Source organism: Suncus etruscus, chromosome 1 (genome assembly GCF_024139225.1).
Source record: "Suncus etruscus isolate mSunEtr1 chromosome 1, mSunEtr1.pri.cur, whole genome shotgun sequence".
NCBI classification, from domain to species: domain Eukaryota; kingdom Metazoa; phylum Chordata; class Mammalia; order Eulipotyphla; family Soricidae; genus Suncus; species Suncus etruscus.
Window position 1 is genome coordinate 105,030,875 of NC_064848.1, and position 17,685 is coordinate 105,048,559.

A 17,685-nucleotide genomic window follows, 5' to 3' on the forward strand; every position below is an offset into this window, starting at 1 on the left:
TAATGCATGACTAAAATATCATTATTAGTGTTACTATCTATCATTATACCTCAGCATTGAAGAAAATTAATATTCTGGTAAAATGTGGGGAGTCACCAACATAAAAGACACACAATTTTGTTATTTATAAAATGCAACATTTGAACATGCAAAAAGCATACTCAGTTTTAAAATAGGACTTTGGAAAAAAAGCATTTAAGATCAAGTATAAATTGTCACATAAAAATACCTATATTTGGGCCCAGAGAGATAGCACAGTGGCATTTGCCTTGCAAGCAGCCGATCCAGGACCAAAGGTGGTTGGTTCGAATCCCGGTGTCCCATATGGTCCCCCATGCCTGCCAGGAGTTATTTCTGAGCAGACAGCCAGGAGTAACCCCTGAGCACCGCCGGGTGTGACCCAAAAAACAAACAAACAAACAAAAACCTATTTAACAGGTATTTTTAATAACTCCTATAAATAAAAACATATTTACAGTTCAAGTTTCTATGATTTTAACTTGGAAATCTAGAAAAATTTCATCTTTGTTTCTTAAGACAGAAACAACAGAGGAGTGTCTCTAAGCTTTTACATAGAATCCATCTCTCTGCACATATTCTAGTAGGTAGAGTAGAAAAAGATGTTAGTTTGATTTACACTCTTATACTGGAAGTAAAAAATTGTAATATGCTAATATAAGTAATATCTGATATTATCATATTTTGCAAGATATTGAATATACAATAGCACAAGTGTAATATATCTTGCATGTAGTACACATCAGTAAATTCACACAAAATGTAGTATGTATTACATTTTACAATATGTAAAATGTATGTAGTCAATATGTAGTCAGACTATATTTTTATAATTATCCTTATTATAAAAGAAATATTTAAGTATTTTGTGAGCTTGATATTTAAGATATAAAATTTTATATGTACAAAACAGTTAACAAGGAAGTATATGTTTTATATAAATTAATTATGATTAAGAGAATGTGAAACATTACTGTAGGAATGGAATTATTTATTCAACTTGCAATCCATATATATACTGTAATTTGATTCTCAGATCCAAGGTTTATAAGTGCACACCTTATCCCAGAGAGTGACAATCCTGAAGATGACAAAGTATATTTCTTCTTCCGTGAAAATGCTATAGATGGAGAACACAATGGAAAAGCCACGCATGCTCGAATAGGACAGATATGCAAGGTGAGGTAATGTAAAATGTGTTTAGGAAAATATAGTTACTGAGTTACAATTATATATTTATTTTTTCTTGTTCAAATATATAAATTCAGTAAAAATATAAAAGCCTAAACAATTGATCACAACAAATATTTAAATAGTAAAAATTAGTCGAATTAGTTGAGTAGTTATTTCAGGTTATGACTAGCTTTGCTGTATAAATTACAAGTACAGGTTGTTAGATATAAATTAAAATTTAGATTATAGGTTCATAATCTAAATTTCTAATAAATAAGTGAATTTACTTTGAGTATTATGTTCTTTGTATTCTTTTTTTTTAAAACAATAAGTACACAACCCTGTTCTTTGTATTTTTAAATGTAACATAGTTCCTACAGGCTATAAACTTGACATATTTATACCTAAAATTATGGAAATATTAATATAAATAAAGCATTAAGACCTGTTTTCATAAATGTCTAATAAAAGCCTAAATGTATATGAATTTTGGAAACATCAAAAAGCTTAATTTTGAACCACTTAGATATATTTTTGATGTTATATTTACTGCCTAAATTAGATCTAATATGGTATTATATTATAAAACTTCAATTTTTAATAAATACAGATTAAGTTATTTGTATGAATTTATAATTATATAATATCATTTTATATATGTTGTATAATTCAGCATAAATAATGTTAAATCAAATTATATTACATTAATAAAGACAAACAACAATTTCCAATGTCTAGAAAATAATTTTTTTTAACAAAGTAGTGTAAATTTTTCAAATATCACTGAATTCTTTTTGCTTTGCTTATAATTTCTTTTTATATTACTTTACTACTCTAAACTGAACTTATTGTTAAATCAGATTAACATTGTTTAATTTCTAGTTCATTTAATACAGAATAATTGAAAAATTTAGCACACTTATAAATAAATAATAAATGAATATATAAGTATGTTTCTCCACAAAATAACGACAATATTTAAAATTGCTACTAACAATATTAAGAAAATTTTATAGTATTAAAATTATATAAAGGATAAATCAATGTTGTGTGTTTTAGAGAAATATTTTGTTCCATAAAAAATGTTTCTATTTATTTTTAAAAATTGTATGTAACCAGTAAATACAAACCATAATAATATAATTTATTTCTAGATTTGTAAAATTTAGTTTTATTTTCAGTAAAAGATAGTTTTTCAAAATTTTCTTTTGTAAAACTTTATATTTATGCAAATATATATTCAATATGCTATTTGGAAAAATGGTTTAAAATTTGAATATACAAAGTATATATATGCTAGTATGTTTTTAATTTGAGAATTTTTTTACAAATTATAATGAATGTGTTTGTTTTCAATAGGTGTTTATTGATTTTCTGCTATGTACAAAGCACTGACTATGAATTCCTGTAGACAGCCATAAAGTAAAACTAATATGAGAGCTATATTGCATTGTGGCCAGAATGAAGAAAGTTAAATGATATTTAAACGTTAAGAAATATTTTTATAAATCTTTGATTAAAATGAGTTTTTTACTTGAGCAATAATATATTAAGTAGTTGTAGTTACTTCAAACTAATCACGTAAAATGTTCGTAGAAAATAAAAAAATCCATTTTTATCCATCTAAATTTATGAAAATACCTTTATAACTTTAGACACATATGGTTGCCAAGTGTGTTCAAAATGAAACAAAAAGGGGAGAACAATTTGAAATTATCATTTGCATGTGTTTTTAAGATCAATGTTCTCACTTTTCAGAATGACTTTGGGGGACATAGAAGTTTGGTGAATAAATGGACAACTTTCCTCAAAGCTCGTCTGATTTGCTCAGTACCAGGACCAAATGGCATTGACACTCATTTTGATGAGTTGCGTAAGTAGCTAATGGTGCTAACATGAGAATATTTTTCAGAATTTACTAGAACCAACAAAAATAAAATTTTTTTTCAATTTTGTTTCCAACAGAAGATGTTTTTCTAATGAATTCTAAAGATCCTAAAAATCCTGTTGTTTATGGAGTGTTTACAACTTCCAGGTAAAAATTTTAATATCATTTGAAAATCATCTCTTTAAATGTATTCCAAATATGCATCATTTGTAACAATGTATTGTCAAATGATGCTCTGGATTTAATCTTTGAGCTTGTATTTTGACATACGTTTAAGATTGTTTTTATATTTATTGACTGAAATAAATTATGATATGAGTAGAACATTTTAAAAGAAACTTTAGGGGAAAAAGTATGATTTCTATAGACATAGTAAAAGACTTTGAATACTGTTTTATGTATAGTTTTGACTTAAACATTGGAATGAAATGAAATACATTATAAAAACAGAAGTATGGCTTAATTAGAATTTTACCAATATAAATTAAAGGACTAAAGTATATTTGACCCTTCCCTGAACTTTTTCTTTTTCTTTATCTGCCTTCCTCCCTTGTCCTCTTGTTTGTTCCCTACACTCCCTTTCTCCTTTCACCTTCTTTCTGTTCTTCTTGCATTCTGCACCTTACCCCATTTTTCCATCACACCATGGCTCTTTCTGTCAATGATACAGCAGTTATTTTCCTTAACATTCAGGACAATGTTTCCCATTACTGGAAACTGCTATACTAAATAAAACAAACGAAAAGCCACATTTTGATACTCATATAATTAACAAGCACACAATAATACTCATATAAATAGAAAATACTAAATATTATTTTGGATTGCTAAGAATTTATGATCAAGTTTTGATAACTGGCACCTAAAATTTAGAAACTCAGTATAAACAATTGTCTTTAATTATATAAAGGTGAAAGCCTACTTTTATTCTATTTTTCTTTTCTAGTAACATCTTTAAGGGTTCAGCTGTGTGTATGTATAGCATGAGTGATGTGAGAAGGGTGTTTCTTGGTCCATATGCTCACAGAGATGGTCCCAATTATCAATGGGTACCCTATCAAGGAAGAGTTCCCTATCCACGTCCTGGAACTGTAAGTGGCTTCGATATTTAAAATTTGAAATTAATTAATTTCTGCTGAAAGTATAATTAAAGCAACCACAAACAAGTATGCAATACATCTTTCATTTAAAAAATTATGATTATCAATTAAAGCATTGTGATATACTTAGAAATATCATAGAAATACATTTGTAAAACATGTTTTTAAGGAACAGCATTAAAATATATATTACCTTCGATATACTTAGAAATATCATAGAAATACATTTTTAAAACATGTTTTTAAGGAACAGCATTAAAATATATATTACCTTCCCTAAATATGAGATATACACTTCAAGTCAGTAGAGCATATGCAAAAAAAAACAAAAAAACAGAGAATTTAGGATCTAGATATTTTAACAAGTACTATTGTTTGACCATCTTGTCTTTATTTAACTTTAACTTTAGAAGGCCAGAATTCTGTGTATCCTATTGATTTTATGCTCATGCATCACTGTTGTGGTGCTCAAGGGACAATATGTGGTACCATGGACAAACCAAGATCAGCTGCATGCAAGAAAAGAGACTTTCCCCTTTTATCTCTCTCTGGCCCCATTCACTATTTTCTTAAACCAATTTGTGAGGATTTAAACAAATTTGGTAGAGTTCCTTCAATATTTTATATAGTACCACTTTGGGGATTATAACAAAGAATTTACATTTTGAATATATTTTTAAATATAAATTATATGGAGATGTCATTATTTAGCATATATCTTTCTAAAATTTATATGCATATTATAACAATATATATATAACATGCAATAACCCAATGATTATTTCCATGTCACAGGTGAGTACTTTGAGACAAAAAGTGAAATTTAGTCCAGACAGTTTGGTTCGGTAAATGACATTCTCAATTATTAATTATAGAGAGTAGTAACACATTACATTAATTCATTAATATATATCAAGTTAGAACCAAATAACAGAAAGTATTATCTTAAGAATTAGATAAGGTTTATCAGGCAGATATATACTAAAGTTTATGGAAACATTCACTTGTGTGAGTTTAGTTGCAAAGACAGCAACAAGTGATAGTATCATCCAATCAACACTAGTGGAAAAACATGTGAAATAATTTCCAATGTAGAAGAATGTCATTTTCTTTGTTTGTTGAAATTTTAAAGGACAGTATGTCAAAATAGATATATAAATTTGAGATAAAACATTAAAATTACTATCCCTTGCTTAAATATTTAATTGTACATTTATATGTTTTTGAACTTTAACTGTAATATAACTAGTAATGCAAAAAGTTTAATTTAATGCCATAAAATAGGTCTTGTTGTTTCTTTTATAATTCTGTATAATGTGATATTTATCAAATTGAAGTAATTTTACAATTTGCCTTAAATGAATTCTTAAATTATTAAATTAATATATTTAATTTAATTTTTAAATTATAAAACTATAATAGTAGTGTATTATATGAATATATGTACATATCTATTATACATCCAATACATGTTTCTCACCCATACATATGTCATTTTATATTATTCATTAAGAATTATTAATGATCTATATCAAATAATGACAATGACAATTGATTTTTCTTCTAAGCCTCTTCTATGAACCATTCTTTTTACATGTAATGAACCATTACATTTTAGGTTCTAAGGTCTTATATAAATAAAAGAAATTCGTGACATACAACACAAAAAGCCAAAGACTATATATATATATATATATATATATATATATATATATATATATATGTATTTGTCCTATTTTGCATGCTTGATCATATCATTAAGTATAATGAAATGAGAAATGTAAAATCTAAATTAATTTATTTTCATTTTGTTGCTTTGTCTGGCCTCTTTGCATCCATCCATATATAATACTATATCACTGAACTACAGTACATTCTGAATTTTTCTGCTCAACATTTAATCTGGTTTATATGATTTGTCATTTTTTGTGAAAAGATAAATTTTCAGAACTTTGCCTTCAATTGTAACAAGTCCTATTAGTTTTAAATTTATCGCATATGTAAACAAAATATGTGACATTACCTTTAATAAAGTAAGTCCTTCAGACTCCTTCTGGACACTGAATTCACAGATGCATTTATATTTTCTGATTAGAGGAAGTGGCATAATTAAATCTAAGTATGACACTGATTTTTTTTCAGAATATTTTGCTACATATACATTTAATCATTTGAGGTATTATTAACATTTCTTTTTTGTTTTTGTTTTTGGGCCAAACCCTTGACGCTCAGGCGTTACTCCTGGCTATGTGCTCAGAAAGCACTCCTGGCTTGGGGGGACCATATAGAACACCCTGGGTTCAAATCACGGTTGTTCCTAGGCTAGCGCTTTCAAGGAAGACACCTTACCTCTAGCGGCACCGCTCTGGCCCCTATTGACATTCCTTTGTATCAGTTACTTTACTGAAAATATTTAGTGTTTTCAGACCATTGAGTAGTTATATAATTTATAATCAAATAAGTTAAATTTTAATCAAAAGATATTTTCTTTACCCTAACAGTGTCCTAGTAAAACATTTGGTGGATTTGATTCTACAAAGGATCTTCCTGATGATGTTATAACATTTGCAAGAAGTCACCCTGCCATGTACAATCCAGTATATCCTATTAATAACCGTCCAATAATGATCAAAACAGATGTAAATTATCAGTTTACACAAATTGTTGTAGATCGAGTGGATGCAGAAGATGGCCAATATGATGTCATGTTTATTGGAACAGGTAAATATTTTAACTTTAAGTCTAAATTTTATTTCAGAGTAATATGCTTAATTAAGATACTAAGACTCAAAGCAGTTTTATACTCAATCACAAGGTATATACTCTAGTAAATAACATAAAAAACATAAAAATTTAATCTTCACAAATAAATGCATTTAAAAAACTTTTCATATTAGTTTAAAATATATTTTCTTTTAATAAAGTTCATAGAAGTAAGCAGGAAAATTAATAACTAGGTAAATAATCAAAGTACATTTTTAAATTATAATACCTGATCAGTGGCTTCTAAAGATGAATTGTTCAATGCATATCTAAAACCTTAATTAATGATCCATAGTAAATTAATGTAAAATTAAATTATTGTATTTTTAATACTACTGTAAGGTACAAATTTGCAATATATATTTCTGACAACAAATGTGTTCAGTGTTTTTGCCATAACTGGAGAAAAATAGCCATTATAAAACAAGAAAATTTACCTAAAAAGTTATCAGTTTTAGTTTAGATTAAATTCTGTGCATACCTATAAGTTTTTTTTTTAATTATAGCCATTATTATATTTTAAAAAAACTCTACTTGTATCATTTTAGGATGAATTCCATCATATTTCTCATTTTATTCCTACTTTCTTTAATTACATTATTATTTTGAAAGTGCAAATCTAGGGGCCGGGTAGGTGGCGCTGGAGGTAAGGTGTCTGCCTTGCAAGCGCTAGCCAAGGAAGGACCGTGGTTCGATCCCCCGGCGTCCCATATGGTCCCCCCAAGCCAGGGGCGATTTCTGAGCACATAGCCAGGAGAAACCCCTGAGCGTCAAACGGGTGTGGCCCAAAAAACCAAAAAAAAAAAAAAAAAAAAAAAAAAGAAAGTGCAAATCTAGCACTTGCTTTTTGGGGGTCATATCCAAGTTTATTAATTCCAATCTCATTAACATAGTTAACTGAAATAATCAATGGGGAACAGTGTCAAGGTTCTACTGAAACTTCATTACAACATCTATTATCCCTAGTTGAAAAATAGAGGGAATCATTACATTAGGTACAGGCATATGGTAACTTTGCAGTAAGTGCTAGAAGGAATATTTCATAACAAAATTGTGAAATACATATGTTATCAGATATTTTTAAAAGGGTGAGATTCTAAGTAATATGTTCCAGTTTACTTATATGAGTAAGAATATTTCTTCCAAAAATACTCCAGTAAGGATCTTTAACTGTCAACATAACAAGCATAAACTTAGTTATAAAATAATATTTTGAAAGTATAAAATGATAGATTTCATGGCAATAAAAAACTTCATTATTTTCTGTCTGATCAAAAGTAGGTCTTTCTGAGTAACTAAGCTTGTTCAATAATGACACTTACCTTTCTTTTCTCCTCTGGCATAAGCATGTTGAGAATCCCCTCAGTCATTGTCAAGATAACAGAAACTTACTTCTAGCTATTTGGCCACAGAAACCCAATTATACAGAACAGTTTTTAAAGGAGACAAGTTCATGTGTATTTTGAAAGTCTGACAGTGTGGATGACTATCGGTCAGCACAAACTACAGGTCAACTGTCAGCCATATAAATTGATTACAGTAATTTTACCTTTTTAACTAAGTTGCACATCAATGCATATTGATCCTAGTTGAGTAATCTGATTCAATTTGTGTGAAATTGTTTGAAATACTACTCTGTAAAACTTGATCTGGAACATAGATAAAGTTATGTTTAGAGATTGGAACCAGATCAGAGACTACGAGTAGATTGATCATAATTTACCTTTAATCCTTTATACTTTGAGTAGTCTAAGTTCCATAGACATGAAACGATCACTTAAAAGTTTTCTTTTAAAAAAGAAGCAGCCATTTGTTTATCTCACATAGCACATCATATTGAATCCCTAGAAATGGTAACTATTAGTGGAAGAAGTTGAGGTTTTTTCAGATGTAATTTATACTTTATTAGCAACACTTTTTTCTCAAATGACTTGTTTGCTAAACTCAATTAAAACCAACCAGAAGGAACTTAAAATAATTGATCAACATATTAGAACAGGAATGTAAAAGAGTGAATTTTTAAACATATAATCAGACCTGCTTCATTCAACAAGGAATATGTGATCCCTGTAAGTGATTAATATCACTTAAATTAATCATTTAAGTTAATATCTTATAAACCAACAGGATGTATTTGTGGTAGCTGTTATTATTAAAACAATAAAAATGAGGTAAACAGGGCTTGAATCTTTATACAGAGTATTCAATTTAACAGTTTTTAGTGACATAATGCACCTAAATTAACTTATTCTATTTTTATATTTGTTTAATATTTTAATTACACAATTCATCCAAAATTAAGAAAAAAAGTCTCTGCAGTAAGTATTTCAAGTTCATTATTTTGAGAAGTCAGGTTATTATCATTCATCACTTAATCGTCATTGATCTGTCTTTAAGCCCTTCCAAGTACTAAAGGCTTTCCAATGACAGAATGATGAGCTACTAGGCTCTGATGTTCAAAATTCTTTGCTTGACAACATTCCTTGCATTTTGGTTTGATGTTTAGTCTTCAGAGTTGTCCCTGATTTCATAATAAAAGTAGAAAAACCTGTCATGTCAAACAGATACTACTTCACATTTTGTATTTTTTAACTGAGACTACTGAAAGTTGAGATCTAAAAAATAATATAATTAATTTTAAGAAATTATAAAATCTTAATTATGTTGCCTCAGGATACAATGAATATAAAGTTTTTTGCATTTCTAATTTTTTTTAATTTTGTGGCAAAATTCATTGTTTACTTCCTAATGCATGTAGTTTACCAATTATATGATATAATAACTGAAACAGGTAAGCAAAGATCAAAATTCTTTATGATCAAATGTTGATTTCAATTATTAACCCTAACTAGCTTAGACCAATCTAAATTGTGATCTCTTTCTACATTTTCTTTCAAAGATATTGGAACTGTTCTTAAAGTAGTTTCAATTCCAAAGGAGACATGGCATGATTTGGAAGAAGTTCTGCTAGAAGAAATGACAGTTTTTCGGGTGAGTGCTGCTTAATTTCAAGTGTCAACAAGTTCACTTTTGTGTCTTCCCCCAGGACAGCTGTACACTGAACTTGGTATGGACAAGTAGTCTAGCATACCCTTCTAATTAGCCTGTCAATTAGAAATCCAGACACTAGTCAAAATAAAGCCCGGAACTTTCAATGCTAGTTAAACATAAAAATATTAAGAAATATATTCTTGGCTCATATTTTGTTTTCTTAATTATAAAAGTATGATTTACATTTTACTTTACTTCTATAATTTGTTTTCATGAGTAAACCCTATAATGTCCCCATTCTCCATGTCTTCTTTCACACTTTATGTTGTAACTAAGTTGAAAATAACCTTTATGGTGATATTAAAGGAAATATATTGAATAAAGAATTGAAACCTATTGTCAAGTTGTTCATGAATAGTTTTTATCACATTTATTTTTTAAAAAATTATCGTTGCTGAGGCCGGAGTGATAGCACAGTGGTAGGTCGTTTGCCTTGAATGTGGCCAACCCAGGATGGACAGTGGTTTGATTCCTGACATTTTATATGGTTCCCCTGAGCCTACCAGGGGCGATGTCTGAGCTCAGAGCCAGGAGTAACGCCTGAGTACCGCCAGGTGTGACCCAAAAACCAAATGTGTGTGTGTGTGTGTGTGTGTGTGTGTGTGTGTGTGTGTGTGTGTATAGTTGTTTAGGTAACACAGCTAAAGTGTTGTTAACTTTTATGGTCTTGGTGTATAGTTACTGCACCTTCATCACACTACAAAACTGCCTAATAGATTATGTGTACAATAAATAAGCCCCTTGTTTTGCATTGCTGCCAATTTGAGTTTGATTACCAACATCCCAAATAATCCCTCACCTCAATCAGCATAATTGTACTCAGAGCATTTGTATCCTTGAGCACAGGAGTAAGTCCTGAGTATAGCTGGATGTGGTACAATAAAACAACCCAAAACAATCAAACAATCAAACAAAAATTCCTAAAACCCTCCACTATAGACCTCATTTCTCCTCTAGTCCTATTCTCCTTTTCATCCTACACTGCTTTGTAAACTCAGTTCTGCTATCAAAGTTCAAAGGATTTCATCATTAACTATTTTTTCTGATATCTCTTTTTGTCTGGTTTAGCATATTTTCTTAAACAGGCCATTTGTTAGAAAGAAAAAGAGAAGTTCGTGGGTTTTATATTATTAATGGAAATTGTTATGGATTTTTATTATAAATGATTAGGAAATTTGCAGATACTTGTAATTTGCCCTGAAACATAGACTCCTAGAAAATTTATATAGTGTAGGGATAGAGGCAACAGGATATGCATAGCAGAGAAGATGGAAATTAAAGTAATATATACTTCAAAATGTCAATGGTTCCTTTTGGAAGATTAACTAAAGGAAGTGTTTGAATTGAAATAATCTGTGATCTTAATAATTTATGAAATCTGTCAGAAAAGTAAAAAACTTTAAAGGAAATAATTTCAATTTGTTTAATATTATGAAATGCAAAAGAGACATTACTTGCAAAATAATCTGGAGTTAGAAGACATTTGTGACTAAAAAGTAAAAATATCTTTTTTTATATAAATTTTAACAGTTAATTTTAGATAAGATGACTAAAATAGTGTAAATAGTGTAAACATTCATTGCAAACTACCAGCAAACTTCCAGTAAACATTCATTGCAAATTTCCTAACCTAATCTAGTCTCAAAAATTATAATCTTTAGTCTCTGGTGTCTCAGATATTTTATCTGTAAAATAAAACCTTGGTTAAATTTTTTACTTAAAGTATATTTTCTATTATTACTTTTAAAAAAGACTCCGCAAGATTTCTCCTACCTTATATTTCTGATGTATATATTCTCATTTAAGTTCCTTCTTACTATTCCCTTAATATTTGAAGAAAACATTTTGAAGTATAATATGACAAGATTTAACACTCATTCAATTAAAATATAATTAGTCTTAAAATAGGCAAATGTTGGGCCTGATTGATAGCATAGCAGACAAAATATACAATACCTTGATCAAACCTGCCAGGTCTGATTCCTTAGAGCAGAGCCAGGAGTAAACTCTGAGAATAGCAGGTTATGGCATCCCCCCAATAAAAAAGATCAATAGTAAATCATGACATATAACTAAATAAGAACAATTAAATAATTTTCTAGTGGAAATTTTATATATGTATGTCTCTTCAGTCATATCTACATGACAATTTTGCTTGAAACACAATTTGATACCCCCACGGTTTCCTATCAGTAAATTCAAATAGCTCCTTCACTAGGGGATCAGAAGAATTAGACATTATATATAAAGTATAGAGGAAAATGCTAGGTAACATGATCAACTTTATTATTAATATATTCCTATTGTTTATTTTAGCAAAAAATATATTCTTAGTAGACTTTTCTAAAGGTACTCATTTAAGTCTTTAGAGTATTAAAATTATAATTCTGATTATTTGAATTTAGTTTTGGACTACTTTTATTTATTTTGTCACAGTGATGACTGATTCTCATCATTCACTATTTCTAATTTATTTTTAGAATTTATTATTTTAGCCTGAAATTTCAAAAATAAATTATCCAAATTATAAAACCTATATTAATTTAAGCTGACCTATTATATGACTTAAGAAACAACCTGCAAATGGATATCAACAATCTGGTGAACAAAAATATTTAAGTATTTGTCATAAATCATTAGGGTTTTTCAGATTAATAATTTTGTTAACTTACACATATGATTATGTTTTAAGATATCATGAGAAATTTTACTTATTAATTTCTAAAAATTAAGTGCAGATAAGAATGCATGGACTTGTATGGAAATGATTGTATTTACAATTACAATTTTAGAATATAAAAAGTTTGGTTGCAACCTGGAACACATTTCCTTGCATAGATAAATGTTCCAGTTTTTCCCATATTCTCTGTTATGCATTATTGTCACTATTACTTCTCTGGCAGTTAAGTAGACAAAACATATTTGGGCAGGGCTTAGAGAAATATTTACTTTAAACATTCTATTCTATCAGACAAAGTTCATACATATATTGTGGTGCAGCAATTGGAATATTTCACTGTCAAACTTTGTTTAATTTTGCAGTGAAAGAAAAAAAACACACAACACATTAAAGTAATTGCTATGCATAGTGAAACAAGCAGAGAAATGTCACAGTTTCAATGCTTCTAGTTGAATCTTGGAAGTCATTCTATTTAACATAAAATCAAAATTTAAAGCATAGTGTAGGATGGCAAAATAAATAGACAAGAAATGGATTTGGTGGCGTGACAACATGATAATCTCAGGTTATAAAATGAAAGACATTTCATGTCACTAAACTGGCTAATTTTACCATAATGTTATCTCTATGAAACCACATTTACTTCATTCTTCCACTGCATTGAGCAACTTTACATCATATATAAACATGAAATAAAGTTAGCATAATGCCAATTACCATACTAAGAATGGTTTTAGAATAACACTTTTTTATTAGTCATGTTAAATATTCATGGTTTAGTTTATATCCATTATATATTTATTCTGGTTAAAATAAAGCATGCATGAGATTATAAAAATAAAAGTGGTCATCATTAAAAACCATATAGGATATATCTAGGCCTGGTGATCAGGGATTGCTCCCAATGGATCTCAGGAAACCATGTTGGTGCCAGGATCACAACCAGGATGTCAGTTTTGCGCTCTAGCAAAATTGTTTCTAGCAAAATTGTTTTCTCTTGCTCAAAAAGTAAAAATTTTAATGAATAACACAAACTCAATGAATTTGGCACCGACATTAATTCCAGATATGACTTTAGATTGTGAATAAATATTTGAATTGTTGTTAAATTGCTGTTTAAATTTCAAGTGTTACTAATAAGTCTGAAATTCAGTCATCTTTAACATGTGATGCTTAACAACTTGGTTACAGCAATTTGAGTTTTGGTTTTTCCATTTCAGTACAATGATTGTAGTCTTAACACTTTTTAAAGTTTTTCAATAAGGAAATCATATTCTTAAAATATATGCAATCTAGTAAACCATCCACTTTATCAGTAATAATAAAATTATATCACATACAAAATATTCTTACTTGTAAATGGCCTCATACTAGTTGTAGTAAAGAACTTGCTTTTAAGATACCACATCTACATCTTGTTAAAAGTAATTTTAGAAATAAAAAAGCCAGACATATGCTGATTTTATTTTTTTGATGTATGATATTTGTTGAGATATAGTTAGTTGGTTTTACTTTTGAAGTGTAAAGTATTGTACCAAATTACAGTGCATTAAATAAAATGTATTTTATTTATAGTCCTATTTATTGCAAAGGAGTACAAGGCAGTTACATAGATAACTCTTACATTTTAAGCACAATTTACACAATTTATGCAATATTCTATGAACAGCTGAGCAAACAAATGTAAGACTTTAATTTTCATTGAAATGTAAAACATAATTGATGCTTTCCAAAACTGAGTCTATTAACTCATTCAAAAGGAAAGGTCACGTGACTAGCATCCAGGGAGCTGTGTTAGATTCTCCTGGGATCAGCAGGTTAAAAAGCTCTGCAAGTGCAAAAGTTTAATAAGGATGAGATTAAAATATCTAAAACAACATATAGTAAATTAGAGACATAGAAATCTTGAAAAGATTCTGTTTTTATTTCAGTTTTATTTGAACCCTAATTAAATATGCAATTGAAACCAGTTTCAAAAAATGCTTATGAAGCTACATCTGTTTTAAATGGAAGTTATGTTCACCACCAGATATTTCTCAGGAAAAAATATAGCTTATTTAAATGGAAGTCATCTTAATATATTTTCTATTAAAATCCAACCACAGGCAGCATATAACACATTCTATTTCAAGCTATTATTAATTGCCTGGAAAAAATAATATTCACTTAATTAAGAGATTTGAGGATATTAATTTTGGAATACTCATCTAATGATGCAATGGAGTTTGATGTATACTGTGTTCACCTTATTTAAATATTTGTGTTCAATAAAAACATTTTTTATTGTCAGTTAAGATGAAGTATATGACTATTGGTTAGCTTCACTTTTCTATAGCATCACTTGGGAATTTTAAGAACCTAATGATAGTTAACTTATAAATTGTGACAGGTAATTCTCTAAGAAATATTTTCCTTGCACACTGTCTGTAAAATTTATTACATAAATTTCTGCATGAAGTTAGTTGCTTACATAGTTACATAACTATTTCTCCTCTGTGACTGTTGGAATGGAATAAGTTACTGTGGAAAAGCTTTCTAACTCTGAATTCTCTGTTTGGGTTCACTGATTACAAAATTGTACAATAGTCAACTTTGTTTTTTGAAGCTAAAATTCTCTGACGAATATCCCATTTTTTGTGGCTTGCTGTTACTATATTTTAAATATGGATAGATATCTGAGTGAAGAAAATTATTTTCACTGTGGCTTTATGATTGCTCTTATAAAATATATCAAATATCATGATCTGAGATATAAAAATGTGAACTATAGGCATACTCTTAATCATAACATTTAATTAACGAACACTCTAATAAATCATGTTCTTTTATGTTCCTCAAGAAGGTTGTTCTAATTTGTAAAGTAAATCCTTTGCTCAAATTTTCAGTGTTGAAATAGAATATTCATTTTTTTCTCTAACACATAGGTAGTAATTAAAACCACAAGAATAGATGAGCTCAATTGGAAAAGAATGTAGCATCATCTAAAGGCAAGAGGAAAGAAATCAGTAAGGAAAATAATCATATAAGGAAAGGCTGAAGAATGAGAACATGTTAAAGAAGGATAAGAATAGTCAGCAAAGATTTTCACAGCATGATGAAAGCTAATAGAGGAGGCTGTCAAGAATAAGTAGGTTGTTAATAGTGGCATTAAAAAATTAGGTTCAGGAATAATAATATGTGTCATTACAGCTCATTGGAAGCTTATGCTTAAGAGCATATTGAGTTACCTTGTTAAGTAATTTTATACCTGGGACAAACTGATGGATGAGACAGAAGGAATCAAAAAAAGAGGAATACAATATTTAGAAAACTGGGAATAACTTTTCTTTAAACTTGAAAAAGAACCAAAAGACTTTTTAAAGCCTTATGATTACCTTTATCATCTTGTAAACAAATGTAAGGAAAATTAGGACACAATTGGATGATAGAAGAAGAAAACAAGAAAATGGTTGAAAAAGTTATCCATTCATCTACACATTCAATTATTCACTTTATACACATTTATCAGTAACTTACAAATGGATTATAAATGGCAGGAACCACTTTAGTGCTTTAATGGACTTAACAGTGGATTAATAGTCGAAGCTCTACTTGTTAGAGTGGAAGGTGTATGTATATGTGGGCGTAATTCAGAATGTGATTTGCTCCTTCTACCCATCTTTTTCATCTTATATGTTTAATACCAGTTCTATATCACTTTCACTTTCAAAGTCAGGACTTCTCTAAGAGCAGATAAAAGTGCTAGAATCACAGAAATTTCTTTCAAATTATTATTTCTCTATTATATTGCTTTTTATATATTTAATGACTATATTTTAAAACATGTTTTGTTCAACATTAGTCAATGTTTGACTTTCTTTTTTGCTTACTAAACAGTTCATATCTTTATTTATTTTTTTAGGAACCAACTACTATTTCAGCAATGGAACTTTCCACAAAGCAGGTATTATAAGTATGCCTTTGAATAAAATCCTATCATTATTAATTTTGTGTTTCAAATAATTATGATAATAATCTTGATCCATTAAGAAAAGAACATTATTTTAATGTATTGAAGAACAAAAACTAAAGGTAAATTTTTTGCTACAATCTATATTATGTACATATATAGAGAATATATTTATATTATATATCCATATAATATAAATATATATTTAAATAAGTATAAATATATACACATATATAAATAAATAATATATAAATATATATTTATAAAATTTTAGTTCCAGTCATTGTAAATTTTCACAGACTACTAATATTCACTAAATAATTAAATTCACTTACATTTTCCCTTTAAACATTGGTGGATATTTAAATATTATTTTTAATTTAATGTTTGACCATACAAATATATTTTATAAATTAATCATATATTATATATGTTTACTAATCTTGATTTAAGTTCACTTTATTTTTCTTTTCATTTTGGGCCACACCCAGTGATGCTCATAATTCCTGGTTATGCGCTCAGAAATCGCTCCTGGCTTGAGGACCATATGGGGCACCAGGGCATCGTACCCCTGCTGTCTGTCCTAGGCTAGAGCAGACAAGGCAGATGCCTTATCACTTGTGCCAACGCTCTGGCCCCTAAATTCACTTTTTTAAAGTTTTGGACAATACCCAGCAGTGCTCATGACTTACTGCTGGTTCTGTACTCAGAGATAATTGTTGATAGGCTTAGTAAACCATAAGATGTCCAGGGATCCAACCCAGGTTAACTTTACACAACACAAATTCCCTACCCACTGTACTATTACACTGACCACTAAATTTACATTTTTAGTAATACTTTATCCTAGAGAAAATATTTAGTTTGGCTTAATATAAAAGGAAAGCTAAAATTGTTTGCCAAATAATCAGTCATTAAACTACATAAGGACAGCATATCAATAGTTCCCCTTCACATTAATTGCATGCTTTTGGTAATAATTAAGTACAAATACTTCTAAACTGGTATATGTATTCAAATATTGTTTTAACTTCTAACAAATTATCTTTCCCATTAAGAAAGT

At 28.7% G+C, this 17,685-nt stretch overlaps 1 protein-coding gene across 1 annotated transcript in view; it reads left to right on the forward strand.

The window, feature by feature from the left end:
• SEMA3A (semaphorin 3A) overlaps window positions 1–17,685 on the forward strand; it is a 227,865-nt gene that overhangs the window by 180,372 nt on the left and 29,808 nt on the right. The window contains exons 7-13 of the mRNA XM_049772800.1: window positions 1,055–1,197; window positions 2,950–3,064; window positions 3,157–3,226; window positions 4,026–4,170; window positions 6,681–6,900; window positions 9,842–9,933; window positions 16,575–16,616. Of these exons, the coding sequence (XP_049628757.1) occupies window positions 1,055–1,197; window positions 2,950–3,064; window positions 3,157–3,226; window positions 4,026–4,170; window positions 6,681–6,900; window positions 9,842–9,933; window positions 16,575–16,616 (827 nt within the window). The remainder of the gene's footprint in view (window positions 1–1,054; window positions 1,198–2,949; window positions 3,065–3,156; window positions 3,227–4,025; window positions 4,171–6,680; window positions 6,901–9,841; window positions 9,934–16,574; window positions 16,617–17,685) is intronic.